Source organism: Vanessa cardui, chromosome 25 (genome assembly GCF_905220365.1).
Source record: "Vanessa cardui chromosome 25, ilVanCard2.1, whole genome shotgun sequence".
In the NCBI taxonomy this organism is placed as follows: domain Eukaryota; kingdom Metazoa; phylum Arthropoda; class Insecta; order Lepidoptera; family Nymphalidae; genus Vanessa; species Vanessa cardui.
Genome location: NC_061147.1, coordinates 3,054,451 through 3,076,477, shown reverse-complemented (window position 1 = coordinate 3,076,477; position 22,027 = coordinate 3,054,451). Strand labels below are relative to the sequence as shown.

The following is a 22,027-nucleotide window of genomic DNA, read 5'->3' as shown; positions in this document are numbered from 1 at the left end:
AAAAAAATAAGTCATGAAATTGTTCCCACAATATTATGTTCTAGCGTAAACGCCCAGACGAAATAGTCTTTTATTATGTATATTATTTGAACATATGTACGTATTAGTACATTCCGACAGAAAAAGCTACCTTTAAAGGACAACAATATGTACCATTGATATTAAATAAAAGTTACATTAGTCCTACTATAAAATGAGATGAAACCTTATTAAAGTTAATCGAAAATGACGTTTTCCAACCGTACAGTACCGTTAGCAAAAAAATCTTGTAAAATAATTATGCGACTCTAGCAAAGCAGATTATGTATATAATTATGTATGATATAAATTTGTTTTACTGACTCTCTCCACTTATTACAAGTCTCAAATGCGTATTTCAGTTCCAAAATTTAGCAAACAAGAAGATTATTATGATATTTAAAAGATAACTTACAATATGAATAAGTACATATTTAAAATTAATATTCATTATTGACTGTCTCTTTTGTGCGATCTCATTAGTTAGACATAGCTCTGAACATATAACTTGAAAAAAAGTATGAGAATCACTTTGAATTTGCATTTCATGTACATAAATTGCTGTCGTAATATTTGAAATGATTAAAGTCTTAAAATTGTGTTAACAAGATTAATTAATTTAGTATATAATATAACAAATAAAAATAGATAATGTGACTATCTTCTTCCAACCAAAGAGTCATAAATATAAGTTCATTTAAATCGAGACATTTCCTGCCATTTGTAATACTTTACACAGACCTAAAAAACTTTAGATAGATGCTTTGCTCGAGAAGATTTTATACGTTGACAGTAAACATATATTTACGTAAAATTTTATAAGGTAAGTATACACGAATTTATGAAGATGATATGTATTTTTGTAATTGTAATTAAATAAGATACTAATTATAATGAAGTCTGGACTTTGTGATTAATTTTTTAATTTATAATTGTATATTATAGCATAATTTATTAAAATATATATTTAATTATGTTGTTTTTGTATATTGTTAATCTGTGTTCTTTAGATGTTTAATTAGTGCCACGTGCACACTGAAGACGCAAAACTAAACTTATTTTTAGATATTTAAATTAGAAAATTTACAAACACTGTTTTTGTATTTCTTTTTTGTCCTTTCATAATAAATTTAAAAAAAGTAAAGTAACAGCCTGTATATTTCCCACTTCTGAGATAAGGCCTCCTCTTCTATTAAGGAGAGTGTTTGGAACATATTCCACCACGCTGTTCCAATGCGGGTTGGTGGAATGCACATGTGGCAGAATTTCTATGAAATTTGTCACATGCAGGTTTCTGCACGATGTTTTCACGAAGTTTATAAAGACAAATTAAGCACATGAATCAGCGGTGCTTGCCTGGGTTTGAACCCGCAATCATCGGTTCAGATGCACGCGTTCTAACCACTGCGCCATCTCAGCTCTCAACCTTTAATAATGTTTTTCTAAATTTATTTAGATAGGTTTGACAAATTTTCTATGGTAGCAGTTAAATTTATTGCTATCACCATTAAATAGTATAAAACAAAATCGCTTACTACTGTTTGTCCCTATGTATGCTTATATCTTTAGAATTACGCCACTGATTTTGATGCGGTTTTATTAAATAGACTGATTCGAGAGGATGGCTTTCGTCTATAACACATGGTCATTTTTAATGTGATATTATAAATAATCTAATTCTGTAGGATATTTAGAATCAGCATTGCTTCCGTACGAAGCCGGAGTTCGCTACTTCGTAATAAATTTATATTGTATCTTACGAAATTTTGAGATACTTTAGTAATAATTTGTCGTTAACGGTACTTATAATGTACTTAGAAAACGGCTTTTCCTTGGAATATTAATTTATATTTAGATAATTAAACAATTATGTAAGTATAGATTTTTGATATTTTTTGCGGTTTCAGATAACAATTAATAGTTAATTAATTATTCGATACGACAGTTTGTTAGAGTATCACGAATGACGTCATATAGCCTCGCGCTCGAAAAGTACCAGGGCGCCATAGAGTAATAGGTGCCTTGTGTAATGTATGACTTGCAAGTAGAGTCCGCGTAATGGTAAGTAGGAGGAGCTTGCGTGTGACGATGTACTTTTTATCTCATGTACTACTCTACACTCCTAGTACTTTATAGTTCCGCATACTATTTATCCATACATTTATTTGTATTATTAAGATTTATTATAGAGGTATCGCGTGTGTGTGATGATGGTACTTGTAACTTTTGTACTGTTCTTCATTCCTACTTTCCTAGTACCGGATCATATTTTCGCAAACTCCCTTAATCTCAATTTTCCTTGTATTTTGTTTAAAATGCCAAAATCACGACACGTACTTATAATAATAACCTAAAAAACATTAGAGCTGCGGTGTAATGTGTGTAAATGTAATCTGCGTAAAAAAAATACAACTAGAAGGGTTTCCTGTTCTTAAATTTAATTCTAATACATGGAAATCGAGTGATAAGAGCGTTCGTTTATGAGCTTATAAATAGGTTTAGGTTTAAAGATCTTTATTTCTCAAAAAGATTTATAAGAAAATCACTTAAATGAGAAACAAATACACAAAATACAAAAAAAAAATGTTGGGACAAAACGGAAATAACTGTACACTTACTAGATTACATAAAACATAGTATTTAAATATTTAAGTGTAGGGCGAAATAATGTAGTTATAAAAATATTGTGTGGGTAGAAATGAAATAATATATACCTAATATATGACCAGCACGACTCATTCAACGTCTTTGCGACTTTCGTATTTGTTGCGATATAAACCTAGATGTGCCACAACTTATATTTTTATTTTAATAATTTAGTTTAACTATGTCCTTTTTTAATTTATGTAATGGTTTATTAATTTATTTATTTTTCATATTACTTTATAATAGTATTAATGTATTATTTTGATTTATTTTAATATATTTTTTATTTTTGTTATTAATTATTTTAACTTTATTTTGAATGTAGTATTTAAGTAGTCTTTTAAACGTCAAAGCTGATTTGGTATCCTTAATATCCTTCGGCAACTGGTTATATAGCTTAGCACCTGTGTACAAAATGTTTTGTTTGCCATGATTTGTTGTTGGTGCATGTAATATTAGGTCATTCGCATTTCTTAATTTAATTTTTTGTATTTGATGTTTTTTAGTAAAAGTAATTTGAGTATGTATGTCTCTATTTAAAATTTTACGTACTAAAATGCAAGTTTTATATATATAAGATTGATTTATGCTCATGATTTTTGTTCTTTAAAAATTTTATATGTTGGTGTTAAGTAGTTATAGCTGAATAGTCTTTTAATTAATTTGTTTTGTGCCGTTTGTAACGAATTTATATGAGTTTTAGCAGCAATTCCCCAAACTTCAACAAGATAGTCTAAGTGAGGCTTGACAAGAGAATTATAAATAGTAAATCGTACTCGTTGTGGAAGACATCGAACTATGCCTCGCAATGCCATGAGAGAGACAAGTTTAGTTTTTATTTTATCCAAATGAAGTTTCCACGTCATGCCACTGTCCAAAATAAGCCATAAATATTTTTCACTATAAACTCTTAATAGCAATATTATTAATAACAAGAGGCGTAAATGGTGGTATTTTTTTTGTTTTTGGCTGCAAATATAATGAAATTAGTTTTCGAAATATTTATAGTCAGAAGATTAGATTGAAACCACGCATTTAACACATCAAGATCACTCTGAGCATCAACCAAGATTGAATTTATAGTACTCCCAAAATAAAACAAACACGTATCATCTGCATATAGGGTTACATCACCCTTCAAACCAATATATTTTATACTATTTATGTAAATGAGAAACAAAAGGGGGCCCAAAATTGATCGGGGTACCCCATACGTCAAAGAACTAACATAACAATGTGATTGGCCTATTTTAACTAATTGTTTCCGATTATGAAGATAAGACTTGAAAATTTGTAGTGCAGAATCCGTGAGACCAATCTGGATTAATTTTTCGATAAGTAAATCATGGCTAACCGTATCAAATGCCTTTTTTAAATCTATAAAATACCCAAGCCTATTTGTTTACTATCAATACTAATCTTTAGCTTAGTCACTATATCTGTTGCTGCTGAAAGTGTATTTGATTTGGGCCGAAAACCGTATTGTTTATCGCAAAGGAAATTTATAGATCTTAAATACACCTGTAACCTGTTGTGAAGAATCCTCTCGAAAATTTTTGAAATAATACGTAGAACCGAAATAGGACGGACGGTTTAGTTTCCAGGTTCCGATTTGATGCCTGATTTATAAATGGGTGATACTTTTGAAATCTTTAATAAATCAGGGAATTTACCGTCTTTGAAAGAGGAATTAATACAGTCCGTAAGCTCTTCTAAAATAGCGTTTTTAATACATTTAATTGATTTAACACTTATACCATCGATGCCCGAGCTTGTGTTTGGGTCCAAGTTGTCAATTATTCTAGCTACTTCCCGTTTGTTTGTTGGGCATATTTTATTTATAGTTTTTGAGCCGTCGTATAATTGTTTATTAAAATTAAATTTACGCGAGACTGTTGAGGGAATCTGCTTAGCCAGACTTGGGCCCACATTAGAGAAAAACTTATTAAAATTATCACAGATATCTTTGAGTTTAGTTACAACGTCTTCTTTTATGTGTAATTTACTTGGCACCGCGACTACTTTTATTTCATTATTAGATAAGCTATTTATTAGGTGCCACATTTTAGCTGGTTTGTTCTTGCAGTTATCAAAAGATCTCAAATAGTATGTTCTTTTAGCATGCTGTATACTAGTTTGCTACTTGTTTACTTTTCGTTTTGTATTTATCTTTTATTATATTATATTTAGGGTCTGTTTTATTTTGATACCAAAGTATATTTCTTATATTACTTTCATTCAAAATATCTTTGCAAATCCAGTCTTGTTTAGGAGGATTGATTATTTTAGTTTTTATAGTTTTACTTTTCATAATACAATATTTTATTTTCTCTTCTAGTAGGCCATATTGGCCATACGAGATTTGCTCATTATTACCTTGATGATCTTTTATGGTATTTTGTAGTTTGTCATAATTTATTACTTCGTAAGATACTATTTTGCGAGGAATTGATTTGTTTCTTTTAATCTCTAGAAAGAGCTGTTTGTGATCCGACAAAGGGGTGTCCACGATTGCCAAGTGAAAATTGTTGGTAGCTATATTAGAAATCACGTGATCAATTATTGTTTTTGTCGTAGACGTCTCTCTTGTTGAGAATCTCTCGTCAATTCTATTTATAACCTTGAATCCATTTTCATGTAATACTTCACAATATCATTTCGTTGGTCGATCTGTGTTTAATAAATTAATATTGTAATTTCCAAAAATTATTCTTCTTTTAATTTTATTCAATTTGGCAGAGTAAAATTCTAAAAATTCATTTAAATTTGCACAGTCCGGTTTCCTGTATACAGCTCCAACATTTAAGGCTAGACTATCAACATGAATTTGCAAAAAGTTGTTATCCCCAGTAGACTGCTCTTCGACAAAATTATGAGTAAGATTGTCTTGAACAAATATGGATACACCGCCACCTCTTGCCTTGGTCCTATAACTGTAGTAGTGAAAATATCCTGGAATTAGGATTCTCTTAGGCTCTTTTTCAGTTTTAATCCATGTCTCTGATAATATAATTATATGTACAGTATATTGCATTGATTTAAGAATACATTTTAATTCATCCATTTTTTCCTGGCTTTATTATACTACGTACATTAGCATACAAAAATCTTAAGGACTTTTTACTTATTTCAATAGATTCATAATTTGTAACAGTTTCATAAGTAGTAGTAAAAATAGCTTCGATGTCGTCTTCGTGTGTAATTTTCTTGTTAGGATTTAGATTTTTGGGAGCATTTTTTGAATTTTAGGTGTACCATTCACATATTTTTCACATCTTAAGTGTAATATTTTTCTCACCATTGCTCATTCGACGCTTCATTTCTTCTTTTAGTTTTTTCATATTGGCTTGTTGTAATGGTGTTTGGTCTGAAAACAGCATTATTGAGTCGAATTTAATATTTTTACGATTACGTAATATGGATAATGCAGTATCTCTCGTTTCGTAGATAACTTTTATTGGACGATTTTTGGTTGGTTTAAATTTTCTTAGTCTAATAATATTCACAGGTTCTGGACTGTTAGGGTCAGCAGTTCTTGTTATTCGTAAAACTTCAACTTTATTTGCGTTTTTCCTATCTTCGATGTATTCAGCATGTTGCTCTGGTAGTCCACAGATTATTATGTTTTTACTTTAAGAAGTAAAGCCTTCTTTTATTTCCTCCAGTGTAGACTCCAGGGAGTAAATAGGTGTATGCTACCCCTGAATACTTTTGAAATGAGCGACATCACACTCGAGTGCTTCTAATTTTTCTTCTGTTTTCGCCTGTTTCGTTTTTAAGTTAACCACTTCAGATCGAACGATCGATAAATTATAATCATAGTAATAATAATTTATTTATTTAAGCATCTTTTTGAACAAAAACAAGAAATTACTAAAATCACCAAATAAAGAATAAAATAAAAGTCATCAACATCTCAGTAACACCGATTTAGTCAAAACAATTTTAAGAATTAAGTGTTACAATTAGTGTATTACTTAAAACTAATAATTTACATAATTAATGAAATAAATTAATATAATATTATTTGTAAAAATAACAATACTAAAAGAAAAATAATAACAAAAACAAAGCTAATTAAAAACAAATTCAGACCAGACACATATTCAGTTAATGCGTTGTAAAATTATAGGAAGAGGGATCGAAGGTAGGGGATCGTCAGATTATAGGTTTAATTAAATTTTCAGTGTTATCGTAACTTGAGAGTCGAGATGGCCCAGTGGTTAGAACGCGTGCATCTGAACCGATGATTGCGGGTTTCAAACCCAGGCAAGCACCGCTGGTTCATGTGCTTAATTTGTCTTTATAAATCATCTCGTGCTCAGCGGTGAATGAAAACATCGTGAGGAAACCTGCATGTGAAAAATTTCCTAGAAATTCTGCCACATGTGTATTCCACCAACCCGCATTGGAACAGCGTGGTGGAATATGTTCCAAACCTTCTCCTCAAAGGTAGAGGAGGCCTTTAGCCCAGCATTGGGAATTTACAGGCTGTTGTTGTTGTGTCGTAAGCATGATGCATGATGGTCTTGGCAGCACTACCCTATATTGTAATGTAGTAGGAAATCAAAGAATGAACAAGGGCGTAGTAAATTGACTTAAGAGCGTGAAGGCCAACAGATGCTCTCAGTCTCTTAAAGACACAGGTAATCTTCCTCAGACGTGATATGAGAGACTGAATATGTTTGTTCCAGCTAAGATTTTCATCAGTTGTCACCCCTACATACTCAATAATTTTCATTACGAGTTACATCCTTACAACTACAAGGAACATTGTGCTGGAACTCAGAACATTTGTGAGCAGATAACGAAAAAGTTAATTGTGGTGGGGCGTATTTAGAACCGAAAGCAATAAATTGTGTTTTTTCTATATTTAGTGTCAGTAAGTTACAGGACAGCCAATTCATAACCACGGCAAGGGCGGCTTCGGCCTTATCACGAGCCCTAACCCATGAGTCACCATGGACAAGCAGAGATGTATCATCGGCATACATTATGATATTACAATAAGGTATTTTGAGTCTGCATAACTCATTGACATAAACTAAGAACAAGGTTGGGCCTAATACACTGCCTTGAGGGACTCCAAAGGTTAGACGCCTATCGGAATTGACTACATTATCCATGGAAACACGTTGCGTTCGGTTGGAAAGGTAACTTTAAAAAGATTTAATGCTATTCCTCGGATGCCAATGTTTCTGTAGCAGTGAAGGAATAGAAACAGTATCGATGGCTTTAGACAGATCCAAAAAGACACCGATGGTGTTTTTATTGGTACATAAATTGTTTACTGTCGTATTGACCAAGCTCATAATAATAATAAATAATAAATAAATAAATATGAGACAACATCACATACATTACTCTGATCCCAATGTAAGTAGCTGAAGCACTTGTGTTATGGAAATCAGAAGTAACGACGGCACCACAAACACCCAGACCCAAGATAACATAGAAAACGAATGGTAATCTACATCGACTCGGCCGGGAATCGAACCCGGGACCTCAGAGTGGCGTACCCATGAAAACCGGTGTACACACCACTCGACCACAGAGGTCGTCGAATATATATATATAGTATAGCGTCTTCTGTGGACCTGCCTGATCTGAAGCCGTACTGATTGTCTGCGATTATGTTAAATTTATTGATATTAGAAATAAGTCGTCGGTTAATAATATTTTCGAATATTTTTGTAAAGTGGCCAAAACACATATAGGCCTGTAGTTATTGTCTTTAGGTCCTTTTTTGTGAATGGGAAGACCGATAGCCGTCTTAAACACTCCAGGGAATATGCCCTGAGATAGGCAAAGGTTAAGAACATGTGTTAAAAGGGGGGTAAAAACATGTTCGGTAGTTTTGACAATAGATAGTCGTTATGCCATCCCATCCCACCGCACAATTATTTTTAAGCCCAAGAATGGTCGATCTAATTTCAGCTACGTCGATGTCCTGAAAGACTGAGTTGTATGAAGAAAGGGAGTCAGAGAAAATTTTTTTGTACCTCTTTACAGGAATTGTAATCTTTGATGTTTTGCCAATATCGGCAAAGAAGTCGTTCACTTTATTAACTGCTAGACCTGGATCACCAAACGCTCCCATCAGGTCAACATAACATTTTGAATTGTCGTTTGGAATGTTTGCAAATAGTTTAATTAGATCCTATTAGGTTTTTTTGTAATTTCTTTTCGCTTTGTCAAATTCGTAAGACTCGTATTCGGATTTAATTTTTTTCAGTAGATTAATAATAATATATATATATAAAGATTGTTACAGTATTTTATATTTTTATATAATATATATTGTAAGTTATTATTAAAACAGTGTTTTCCGGGTTCTTTTTAGTTTTCTTATAAAGTTTATCACGATTACGAATGCAATGAAGTAATCCCGATGTAATCCAAGGTTTTATTATTTTCTTTCGGCTAGATACTGGGATAAATCGAGTATGGGATTTCATAATGGACGCCACCAATGTGACCAGCTGTGTAGCTGATTCTTCTGGATCGGATGATTTCAGGATAGCAGAAAAATCTAAGTTAGTCAGTTCAGAAATTGCAGCAGCTTCATCAACACATGCAGCCTTACATACAGATCTTACAACTGTTGGTTTTACATCAATAAAAGACAACAGGTGAATGGTCCGTAAATGGGGCGTCTAACACAAAAGTTTTTGTTCTTTTATTGCTTTTAAGGATGACATGATCAATACATTTATCGTCCCTAGTCTGAAATTCATATGGCGGTAGCAGACCGTGTATAGAAGCAAGGTCAAGGTAATCACCTACATGAGGATCTTTACTAGCAGAGTTAATATTTATATTAATATCACCTATGATTGCTACGGTTTTATAGCATGATAGAGTTTGCAAGACATTATATACAATAAATAACTATCCGTTGCCCGCGGCTTTGCTCGCGTTGAATTTTATGTTAATTTAAGACTTCTCATATACAACATTTGTAGTACGATTTTCGTGCGCTAGAATCACCAAACTGCTCGCAGAGCTCACTCTTGAACAGGCTACATAGAACTGTCCATGTGAAAAAATGTCGTCTGTTAGGTCTACTCCGGCCATTTTAAAGGTTTGATCTTGTGCTTTATTAACTGTCATGGTAGAGCAGCGGGAACTGTATTCTCTTGAACTCAAAGGGGTAATCTGATGGTATCAAAGGTATTGGCGGATTATACCGTATATCGTTTCTCCTTTTCAAATCCAGTTATAACCGTAGCCTCTATTACATTGAGGTGATATCAGACGATTCATTCGAGTAAATGATTCATTTTTCTTTCATTCCATGTTCACACTGCTTATTTGGAATGACGTAAAAAGAACATTTATCTATAGTTTCTTTCAATATGGCATCGTATGAAGTCGTGTCTCCGTCTGCTACAGCGCTCGAGTCAAAATGGCCAAATCCGAGTGGACGTTGACTCTGTGTTCAGACTGTTCATTTTTCGTTCATTCGGAGTGGGAATAAAAGATACGAATGACACGTCGTTGGATCAGTTCACTAATGACTTCATTCGGCACTTTTGTTACACTTTGTGTTTAGACGTGACACGTCTTTGAGTTTAAATGCAAAATGAAACACGAAAATAAACAAAAAATGAACCGTCTAATCCACCTTTACGATGATTTTAGACATGATCTTACTTCAGCTCTCGTTCTCTAGGTACGACGGGCAAAGTTTGTCTAAATTCTACTGCTAAGAGACCTCTTACACAACCTATCAAACTACTATTTCCCCTAATATCTCTCAATGTTTTGCTAAAAGCTTCCATGTCTCCTTTACATTCAATTACTTCCAAAGTACATTAATCCCATACTATAAGTCGTATTTCTTTCAAAACCTGAGCCATATTACATTTGTCAGATTCAATGGCAATTTCAAAGTAGAATGGGCCATTTTTCCACCTTCAAGAAAGAAAGCTTTGAAGTGCTTCTGGTCCTAGCTAGTAACAAACTCAAGAGAAACGTTTTACCGGTACCTCCAAGAGCATCTAAATAAAATATCTGGCTGGATCTGTTCTCTATACTCACTAAAACTTTTCTATTTACTTCCAATTGGTCTTTAGATAACAAATTTTCGTTGCTGCATAATACCTGTGCTGAAATAAGTTTGTCTTAACTGATCTCTCTCAGATAATCTCTATTGTGTTACACTTCTTCGCGTTGTATAAGGTGAGGTAAACCATAATGTCCTTGAGATTTTCCCCCTAACGATAACACCATATCTTCAATAAATACATATGATGCTCCTATTGTAAATTTCCTCCATATTCAAAATACTACCTTCTGCCTTCGAAAGACTATCTTTGTATTTCTCCCATAAGATTGAAGCGTCTGTAAGTTGACAAAATTTCAATAAAACTAATAAATTTTTTCGAAATTTGAAAGGAGAAATATAATACAAAGAGCAGCCTCTTATAGAATCGCTAATGTTTGTCGTCTTCCAGTAATCCAAAAGACCGATATGTTGAAAAAATTATGCCATTATAATAATATTATGAACTGCCTGAAGAAGTAGTCTAAGATAGTAACATTCAGTATTATTGGGAGGAACGGTATAAAGTCTGCCCAGCGCTTGGTCTTTCTTAACCCACCGCCGCTCGTTTCCGCCGTTCAAATTTATTGTTTTTCCACACAAAATATGATGGAACACTTTTGCACAAATAAAAAAAATGTCAAAAGAGTAGAATGTTGTGGATTGTTTACCTTCTCAAATGTGTTATTGGAATCATAAAGATTAATATATAAACGTTGACCGTTTTCCAATAGCACCGCAAGTTGAAAAACTGCTGGAAATCTTTCGTGTATTGGGAAAGCTAATATTTTCCAGACGACTTCGAAGCTGTTAATATATCTGCCACTTTCATACAATTTGTCCTCATCTTTATCAGTTTCTGAAGTTACACCGTTGATTTCTATCGTAAGACCACCATCTGTCGGACCTCTACGCCGATACTGCGGGTAACCATCATCACCTGTTTGAGTTTCCTTCAGAAGGGTTCGACGATATTTTTTGCTACATGTACCACATTGCATACAAGGAGATTTGTTATTCAAATTTCCGCAAGATCCATGAATCATGTTAGCCTTTACAATTTCATGAATAGTTCTCTTCGGGGTTTGGTATTTCCGCACAAGTAACTTTATCTATATGAATATGATATATATCTGAAGAAATGCGTTTTTCCAGCCTAAGCAGAATGTGTACATGTGGTAGACCTCGCTTCTACCATTCTACAGAGTTTATAAAGCAACGGACGTTTCCAAATAATTTTCCTTTTGTGAGCAGTGCCATTAAAGCTTTTAAATGAATACAATACCCTAGCATATATAATATAATAAATGCATCTGCATTTTCTTTCTCTCTTGGATTGCACGTAAAAGTAACAAAAAGGTCGGGACGACCATAATGGCGTACGTATGTCATTGCGTTCTGACTCTTTTCGTACATATATCGAGGTGACCCAAGTTCCGCAACATCAGCATCATGTCTTAGTCCATAGTTGTTTTGTCCATAGCTGTCAGCTCTTGGCTTTGCTGTGATTGATTTTTTTCGAATATACTTTAATCTTTCTGTTTCAATTTTGGCAATGTCAAAAAATGTCAACTAAATATTTACTAAAAGGTGAACAATAATTGGGCAAGCTATCGTCATTAGTTTGTCTAACCATAATGTGGTATGAATAAAAGTATATAAATTGAGAGCCAGTGATCGGCAGACTTTCGTTATAGTAGCAAGCTCCATATTACTTTCAGGTATACTGCTTCACCTGCTGTTGGTGAAATGGAGGTTCACTATTCCCATCGAGTTTTCCTTTGAGCGTGCCATGGAGTCGAAAAGCATAAAAATCGACTTTCAAAACGTGATTGCAGCAAGTCGGGCAGACTTGCTGCAATTTTAATATCTTAAAATATATAAAATAATATACATAAATTCGAGACATAAAATAAAAAACAGAGTCGAGATGGCCATAGAGTCGAGATGGCCCAGTGGTTAAAACGCGTGCATCTTAACCAATGATTGCGGGTTCAAACCCAGGCAAGCACCGCTGTTTCATGTGCTTAATTTGTCTTTATAATTCATCTCGTGCTCAGCGGTGAAGGAAAACATCGTGAGGAAACCTGCATGTGTCTAATTTCATCGAAACTCTGCCACATGTGCATTCTAACAACCCGCATTGGAACAGCGTGGTGGTTCCTTTACTATTTTACTTTAATGCGAAGCGGGCAGGTATACTAGCTATAGCTAGTAAGATGATAGGTTCCAAATTTAAAATTCTTTTAAGAACTATAATTCCGTTGAAGTAATATGTGGATGTTTGAAAATATATTGCAATCATGGAAATATTTAACTTATTATAAATATAATTCCCGGAGGCCGCGCACTTACTAAATTGAAACCCCCACTCGCGAATTTTATTTGATGTTTCCAGTCCGTACTGGTTCACATAATGTTGTATTAAATTTTCGCGATTATTACACATTTAAATAAAACTAGTTATAACGGATTTGAATCGCGTATATTAATTATTTTTGACATCCCGACGTTTCGTGCACTTTACAGCAAAATTCTGTTCGTGGTCACGGGTAGACACTTTAGTGAAACCCCCACTTTAGTACCCAACAATCAAGTTTAAATAGCAGGGGTTACAGTTTGTTTTGTTCCTTTACTAATAATATTATATGTTATATGAATATTTTTGTATATTCAAACGGATATTATTCTCATAAATAAATGCGAAGCAGTCATACATACTTCTATTTCTTCAAAATGTTCATGTAATTATAACCGATATAATAGAAAGACCGTCGAAACAACCAACTCTAGCCTATGGTTATTCAAAGTAACCGCAGTTGAAATAAATGTGACTTTTGGTAAGAAAAATAGAAAGATAAAAGAAAATATATTTTGCATCTAGCCTGTTGCATTTAGAATTTAGGATTATTTATGTCAAACCAATCAAGAACCAATGATAGAGCACTTATAACATGATTCATTTTGTAATCCTTCTATCAAATCTGCAAGCAGTACAATGTCGGGAATCTCATAAAATAAAGGTAAATCGTTAACATATGTTAACACGTTCAGTGCCAGCGACACGCCTAGCGTGTTCATGCGAATTTCTATAGCCACGCCGCGAACACGCTAGGCTTGTTCTAAGAATTTCAGTGATATCTTAAAAACTAGGCTAAATTATTCATTCAAACTAATTGTGTGCAATCTTCAAGCGATAAGCTACTGAGTTTTTAAGTGGCCCGTTAAAAATATTTTTTTTTTTTATTTTACAAAAAAATGTCTTTCGTAATGCCGGCGACACGCTAGGCTTGTTCACTTATTAAGGATAATCATAGATTGTCAAACTGTTTTTTCAACAAACCACATTTTATTTATGGCTTATTACCAATTTGTTGAAAATTGAACTAATTTTGTTATTGTTTTCTCAAATTTGCGGAACTTTGTTACATTTTTTTTTGTACAAATATCTATTATTATAAAAATTTATACACCTTTGTAGTATAAATAAAAATTTTAACAAAAAGAAAAACCGACTTCAAACAAAACACTATTTTAAAACAAATTAATATGCACGAAAAAGTAATAAAAATAATTGCGTATTCAACATATTTTTTAGAGTCTTCCTAAGTTAAATGAAATGAAAAATATTAGACTACTTAAAAGTCGATTTACGATTATATAATGTAGTTATAGTTATTGGTATATTTGGAGCCGGTGTCAGCCACGGTGCCCTTGCCCCAACAATCAAAAGAAAGAAGCGATACGAGCCCCTTGATTGATTCAGTATATTATTGTGTAAAAGGTAATTTGTAAAAAACATATTTGTTAAAGTAATCTCGTATTGTTTTTTGATAAATATACTGTAGGGTTATAATTATTATAATCGTTAATCGACTGTGGTAACAAACATAAAAAAAAAAAAAATACAGACGAATTGATAACCTCCTCCTTTTGGAAGTTGGTTGAAAACTATATAAGCCGTAATTCTGCCATTCCTATTTAATGACAAAGTTTATACTACATTGTCTTACTTTGTGCTATGTTGATACTGATTATGTATTACAAGTACCTATATGTTAGTTCGATTAATCATTAACTACCACATACATACACCAAATATATATTAAATTAAACACTAAATAAGGCTGATTTACCTTAAAAATGTAAACTCATGTCAACTTCAAATTCGTGTTACAAGAATTGAAGTAATGAAACAATAAAACGAGTTTAGCTTACATGAAGCTTGATTATTTTTTAATTATTTGTTTATTAATTATTACTTATTTAATTGTTCTTTATTATTATATCAAGACATGTGCACCGAATCGATATCCTATGACCTTTGAACATTTCTAGCAACTAATAAGAAAGTGAACGAAACAAGTGAGATAAAAATTGATTTTAGAAATTAATAAGTATGTATTTGAGAAAACAAAAAAAGAAGGTGGATTTTTATGGACACTTTATGAAGCGAAATTTAAACTCTGTTTTAATTTGTATTGAAAATTCTATTTTATTTTATTTGATTATACCTTGCTACTTTCAAACTGACCCGCGTCCTTTGCAGGGATACAACAGTAGATAACAGGTAACAGGATATATCATGAACAATTTTTTTATTGAAATACGAACTAAATCATAACGCGATAAAAAGTACATATCAAATTCGACACCAATATAAATATGATATGTGGGAATTTATTAAAAAGTTTTACAACCACTGATTACATTATGATGTTTACTTACCATAAAAGCGGTTTTTTGTCATAATTCCAGGATAAAACACTGACAACATTATTCTAAACACCTTAATTATTGCATAACACAAGAAATATTACCTAAAAAGACCGTTTTAACAAAAAAATAATAATTTTTTTGTTCCTGTGCCAGTGGACACGCTACGCTTGTCCATACAATTTATCTAGCGATGCCGGGGACACGCTTAACGTGTTCGCGGCATTATGTATGGCGGCATCGCTATGAGCATAGGAAAAATTTAGGTGGCAGTGAACGTGTTAAAAACAGAAGAGGTCCTAGAATTGTGCAAGACCGCTATTTGATTTTGCCCAGCTAATAACAACGTTCATATCTTTGTCATCGAAGTAATAAGGAAATGAATTTTAATGCGGGACCTTTGACTCCGTAGGATTTACATTATGCTAAAAAAATGATGCCTGATCTTGATAAGTCACAAAAAACCAATATCATTTTGTGTCATCTTTCACGCATCATAAATATTCACAATAAAGGATCAGTAATAGAACAATCCTTAGAGAAGTTGAACTTTTAAGAATTTAATAATTTATTTGGCAAAAATTAAGGAAAAATGATTTTGAAATATTTAACTTGAGCCTGGCAAAATTGAAATTGATCTACACTTGTTTCGGTCATATATATCGCCGGACTTAATGGAATTACTAATATTCCCTATTACATTAAAAGACACTCGTTTTCCATCAATTAATTTTGTCTGTCTCTGGTCTAATACTACTACTACTTACTAAAAAAAGGCAACAAAGAAAATACTGATATATAAAATTGATATATGTTGATAGAGAATATGACATTAGTTTCAAAATCAAAATAAACTTTATTCAAGTAGGCTCTTACAAGCACTTTTGAATCGTCAATTAGGTAACAATTAAGTGAAGCTACTACCAACGGTTCGGAAAGCAGATTCTACCGAGAAGAACCGACAAGAAACTCAGTAGTTATTTTTTTTCAATATTTAAAAAATACAAAGTCAGGTTAGTTAATACAGTTATTTAAATTAATATATCCTGCGTGGAAGTCAACAGTATTAATTTCACGCTTTTTTATCATCTACAAAATCTTGTATCGAGTAATACACCTTTTTTACCAATGTATTTTTTATAAACGATGAATTTACGAAGAGGCAAAGTTAAAAATATCTTGTAACTTTGCCTTAAAAAAATCGGGCTCGATTTCAAGAGTTAATATCTATTTGAGTTGAAGTTAAAAATAATGTTTGTAAGAAGAGATGAGTTAACGACTTTGTAAAAACTATTTTTAATTAAAATAAAATCGGTTTAAAATAAAACAACACATTTTCAATACTTTTTTTTATTTATTTATACATAGTAAATGTATGACATTTCTGTCGTTTTGTTAAATGATAATAGGTACAGTCTTGAAAATATTTAAAAAAAAAAAGTATAATTTACAACAGAAAAAACGCAATTTATCAAAAGGGTACTTTTGTTAAGTACCCATTTTTGTAATTTTATGTACAAAATACTTAAAAATTAAAAGCGAGTAAGTTGCACACAATACAATACACTTATGTGCCGTGATTTATTTGAATTATTTACATAGGAATTATAATAGTATGAGCACTGCATATTTACGTATCGAAATTAACTCCGAATATCAAAAACAAAAATATTATTTTCGATTATAAATATTATTTCTTTTCTATTTTACACAATTATTTATTACCTATCTATTTTAGTGCCAACATTATTTTCTTCTAAATGTATAAATATGTTCATACATTTTTATAAATGTTGTTCATTTAACAATTCTATCTTATGTGATCTGTTTTCCCGCTAAAATTGTGAATTCGAAAAAGTAATCGTACATAACCGTTCGAATGGTAATTATGACATTTAATAATTGATCACGTGACTAGTCCTTCTAAGAATGTGTCAAAATAATTAAACAAATAATTTTATATGGTAACACTAAATAGAAAATACTGTATTTGCATATGGCAATATTTATAAGGACATTTGAATTGATGTCATAATGATGCGTAAAATTATAACACTGTAAAATTGACTGGAAACACAACATTCCTAAATCTATTGATATAAAATTCAATGTTTATTTTTAAAACAGTATTTTAAATGGACATTAATCTACTTGCCTATAAACTTACCAAGAACGAACCGTCGTATATTATTCAAGTGTCAATGTTGCTAGTTACAAATAATTGGCAAGTCTATAGAAACAATTATATTATTTGATATATTCCTTACAATAATTATGGACAGACTTATTAAAAACAAAATTCTATTCGATATCACATATATTTAATTTGTCATTTTACAACAACTGATAGCTTAAGATATCTTATGTCTAAAACAGATCATTCAACGTTTTTGAATAATAATATAAGTTAAAGTAGTGCGTTCTTGTTTACATTTTTTCAGATGAAAAAGAAAAAGAACTATTTGAAATGGAAATGTTTTAGACATAAGTATAATATTGATAAAATGGCAACACTTAATGATTATTCCTTTAAGTTGTCATCGGCATAATACGATGATTTTAAAATGATACCATCATTATTTAATAACGAAAACGTTCATCATGATCAAAAATTAAAAAAATAATGGCGTTTGTCTCGTTCGAGAGTTTATAAAACTTATATAATTACACGAGGCTTAAAAATAAATGATAAAAGCTATTTACAAGAGGCCGACACGGTACTTAAATACCGTTTAATCTAACTATACATTTATAATATACAATGAAATGAACATCGATAAGCTGGTCTCGTGTTGAATGTCCTTGAACATTAGAAGCTAAGGTTATCTGCCACAGACGACAGATTAATGGTAAATCAGGTTTGCGAAGGACCATCTTCTAAAGGTCTAAATCGTACAAAGCCGTCCTGAGCTACCAGCATACTCGCACCGGTTTCGTTCGGATTAATCTCATCCTGGGGCTGGGAATACGACGCTTCGTAACTACAATTTCTGGGAGCTGGCTGGGGCGTCCCCATAGCGCAATGGTAGTTCCTCTCATTAGGATCTTCGGAGAAACCGTACAAGTCAGTAGACTTCGGCCTGTCCGGGAAACCGTTACCTTTACCGCGCTTCTGACTACCGCTCGAGTTTACCATCGAAGTGGAGGGAGAATTGCGACGCTGTGAGTTCCTTATCTGCGGACAAGGACCCTCGTAGCTTCTGTTCGGGTTAAGGGTTTGGATACCGGATGCGTGGTAAGAGGCATTCTCGGCGTTGTAATTGCCATATTCGTCTGGCATATGCGGTTGGTGGTAATGATGACTCATAGAAGGATCGTAACCCATCGTCATGCAGTTCTGGACGTTTTTATTCTTTGCTCGGTGCTTTTTCCGCGGATTGCTATTCGTTCTAGACGATACCCTATCGTAGGACATGTGTTTGAAGTTATGGGAACTGCGGTTAGAACCGCCGTTGTAGTTTTGGTTTTTGATATCTCGAATAAAGTCACTATTGCTACCGTATTGGATGACGTTGTATTCGTGGTCCAATGGATCGTCACCTTGTAACGACTGCATCGCGGGATCGCAGTTGGAATAATGGTCATCGGAGGCCGACTCTATGCCGCTGTAACCGGCCATGTTTGGATGAGGTTTGATCAAATGATTGGTAACACCTTGGCTAGAGGTGGCATTGCTAGACTCTGTCGAACTACTATGGCCGGCGTTTGCAATGGAACTGTGCCCAGAATAGTTTTCCGTGCCAGAATTGTTATCGCAATTACCGACTAACGTATTTAATGGGAATCTCTGGTGGTCTACTGGGCCGCAGCATTGGTCTGGCAAGTTTGTATGATGGCCCGCGGTTTCGTAAATAGGCTTACCCGTTCTCAAAGTATACGTATGTAAATTTGTATTTGTATTGCAAATAGCAGGAAAGTCTGATTCAAACTGTTCATTACTAGACCCTGCCGTGCAGGGGAATAGTCCTAGTCCTGGTATTTTCTGCCCGTCAGCCTTCTCGTGTTGCAGAGAAGTCACTACACCTACTTTAAGACTTATTACCCAGGAAATAAGAGCTACTATGCTGATTTCGATCAGTCGCAATGAAAACTGATATCCCCATTGTAACCAATCAAATTTGGTCATATTCACTTGATTTATACCAATTATGCCGTAAATTTGAAGCGTTGCCATCAAAATAAACAGCATTGCCGTAGCTAGGTTAATGTGTATCGCTTGGTGGAGATTTTGAAAACCATGAATATATGTGTGACTTTTCTTTTGTAATATCTGTTTAAGCATTTTATACACATATAGGTAGCATAGCCCGATAGTGAGGCAGACCATGATAAATATAATTTGACAAGTTAGACCTAGTACCCTTTTTTCGACCCCCTGTGGAGATCTAATAATCGTTTTACTATTTTCGAGGATATGCAACATTATACATGACAAAAGATGTAGACCTCCGCCGATTATGATTGTTCTGGGGCGGTAGAGGAACGCACAGCATGTAGTCTTAAAATTAATGCTATTCGTTAGAAGAAACAGAATTGTTGACGCAAACGCTAGACTCAAGAATATCTCCGGAACGTGAAGTAATATTTCGCTCGTGAAAACCGGCAGTGAATTGTTAATATTATACGGATCATACAACATGTAGAATATTCTCAGAACACAGACAAACACCAATATCAAATGTAGAATTATAAAATAGTATTGGGTGAAGAGATGAGTGAATTTATTGTAATATATTATCGAATAAATGGAATACCCGGCGAGAAATGTAAATATAACGGCTGCTCCATAGATGTGTATGTTCCAAGCGACCGGCCAGGTCACGCCCAGTCTTTGCACTGGGCCGTTGTTCTTCGAATCGTGTTTAAGTATTTTCTTATCTGAATTAACGTTTGCTAGATTGTGATATCTCTCCGTTGACATTTCAGGATCGCTTAATTCGAAGCCGATTGTCGTCGCAGGTGTGAACGAATCCTTTCTGCTATCGTTGCGTTCTGGTTGTTTGTTTGTCGCATATTGGAGATTCCTTCTCGTGTTCGTTTCTCCGTTCTGTTCTACAATAAGTGGCCTATCTAAATTATTCATATCGGGGTCTAGTACAGCTAAAACGCCTTCCGTTGAAGTGTCCCTATTGGAATCACTGAGTGTAACACCAGCGTCCTTTGTGACGTATATGTCACTTTTTGAAGTCTTCTCTTGATTGTGTTGGGGTTTCGCGGTGACTGTTCTGAGGAGAACATCTGGGATATCCTCTTTCCTTCCATTGGAACCGGAAAGGATCCTCGATATCGTTGGGATGTTGAGCGAATTCGGCACAAAGTCTGTGAAATTTGCTTGATCCGACCCATGCTTGTCGCCGTCTAATTCTTCCGGCTGGAAACAAAAATAAAATTATTTTAGAATTAAATTAAAAGAGAAACCTTAAATCATTATTACCAACAAGTGGTTCCGTAACTATGCATTGAACGATATTGATTTTCAATTCAAACAAATACTGTCGCTGTAACGTTGTTTTAAAACTACATTCAGCTTGTTCCGTGACAAGTTGGTGATAGTTGGCAATAGTTACGATTTCGAGGGGCTAGGGAAATGTGTACCTTATGACTGGGGGTGTTAAGGGCCTTTTTCTTCTGCGGTTCCAGTCCAACTGGCGGCAAAGGCGGTGCGGGCGGAGGCGCCGGCACTTGTGGGGAGGACGTTTCCTGAAAATTGGGAAATTTGCTATTTGAGTGGATTTCGGAAAGGCAATTGGACATGTCTGTGGCGTTAGTTTTATTTTCTTTGAGTTGAATTGTTTTAAAGTGGCATCCGGTGGACTATTTCGTGCTGCTCATGCAGGTTTTAGCTTTTTCGCGATAGCCGATACATAATTCTCAACGCATCTGGTTTGGAAATCGTAGATATTACTGTCGCAACAATCGTCTATCCATCTAATAATCTTATTAATGCACCTATAGTATCTACGATAAAATATTTGTGATCAAAAACATTTTAGTTTTCCTAAAAAATAGCAAGATATAAAATATAATAGAAAAAATTATAAATATACATTCTTAAATAAGTTACTCTTGTTATAAAGTATCACGACTATTTTGCTACTTATTATATAAATACTATATATTAAAAATATATACAGCTTGTTACCTGTCCTGGTGGTCTGATGGGAATGCGCTCATGCCCAGGCCCAAGGGAAGGAGGAGGGATGGGCCGCCGATTAAGGTAACTGTTCCCATCTGTGTTCGTGCCTGAAAGTAAAAATATTTACTTTACAGTATTTATTATTATTAGTCAGATATAATTTGATATTTCTTACCTACAATAAATATAAGTACAGAAACAAATTCACATCAATACAAATAACCAAAAATGAACGTTAAAAGTTTTTAAATTTCGAATTCAAATTCACGCTACACTGTCGGTGTGCATTAGTGTGAGTAACGCAATTGAATTGAAGTCTTTGTGTGCGTGAGATGACTACTATAATAAAAGCAAAATTAAAAGGAATATAAATATAATTAACGAAAAGTTCTACGTACATTAATTGTTATACAAATTGGTCATAACGTCATAAGCATTTGTTAGGGTTTATGCCAAAGATTCTT

General features: G+C 33.4%; 1 protein-coding gene across 3 annotated transcripts in view; it reads right to left on the bottom strand.

The window, feature by feature from the left end:
• Positions 1-17,730: 17,730 nt before the first annotated feature.
• The window catches only part of LOC124540486, a 681,189-nt gene continuing 676,892 nt past the window's right edge, over positions 17,731-22,027 (bottom strand). For all 3 annotated transcript variants that reach the window (XM_047118099.1, XM_047118100.1, XM_047118101.1), the window contains 3 exons: positions 21,570-21,670; positions 21,023-21,127; positions 17,731-20,798 (listed from right to left, as the gene is read on the bottom strand). In XM_047118099.1, the coding sequence (XP_046974055.1) occupies positions 18,282-20,798; positions 21,023-21,127; positions 21,570-21,670 (2,723 nt within the window). In that variant the 3' untranslated portion in view covers positions 17,731-18,281. The remainder of the gene's footprint in view (positions 20,799-21,022; positions 21,128-21,569; positions 21,671-22,027) is intronic.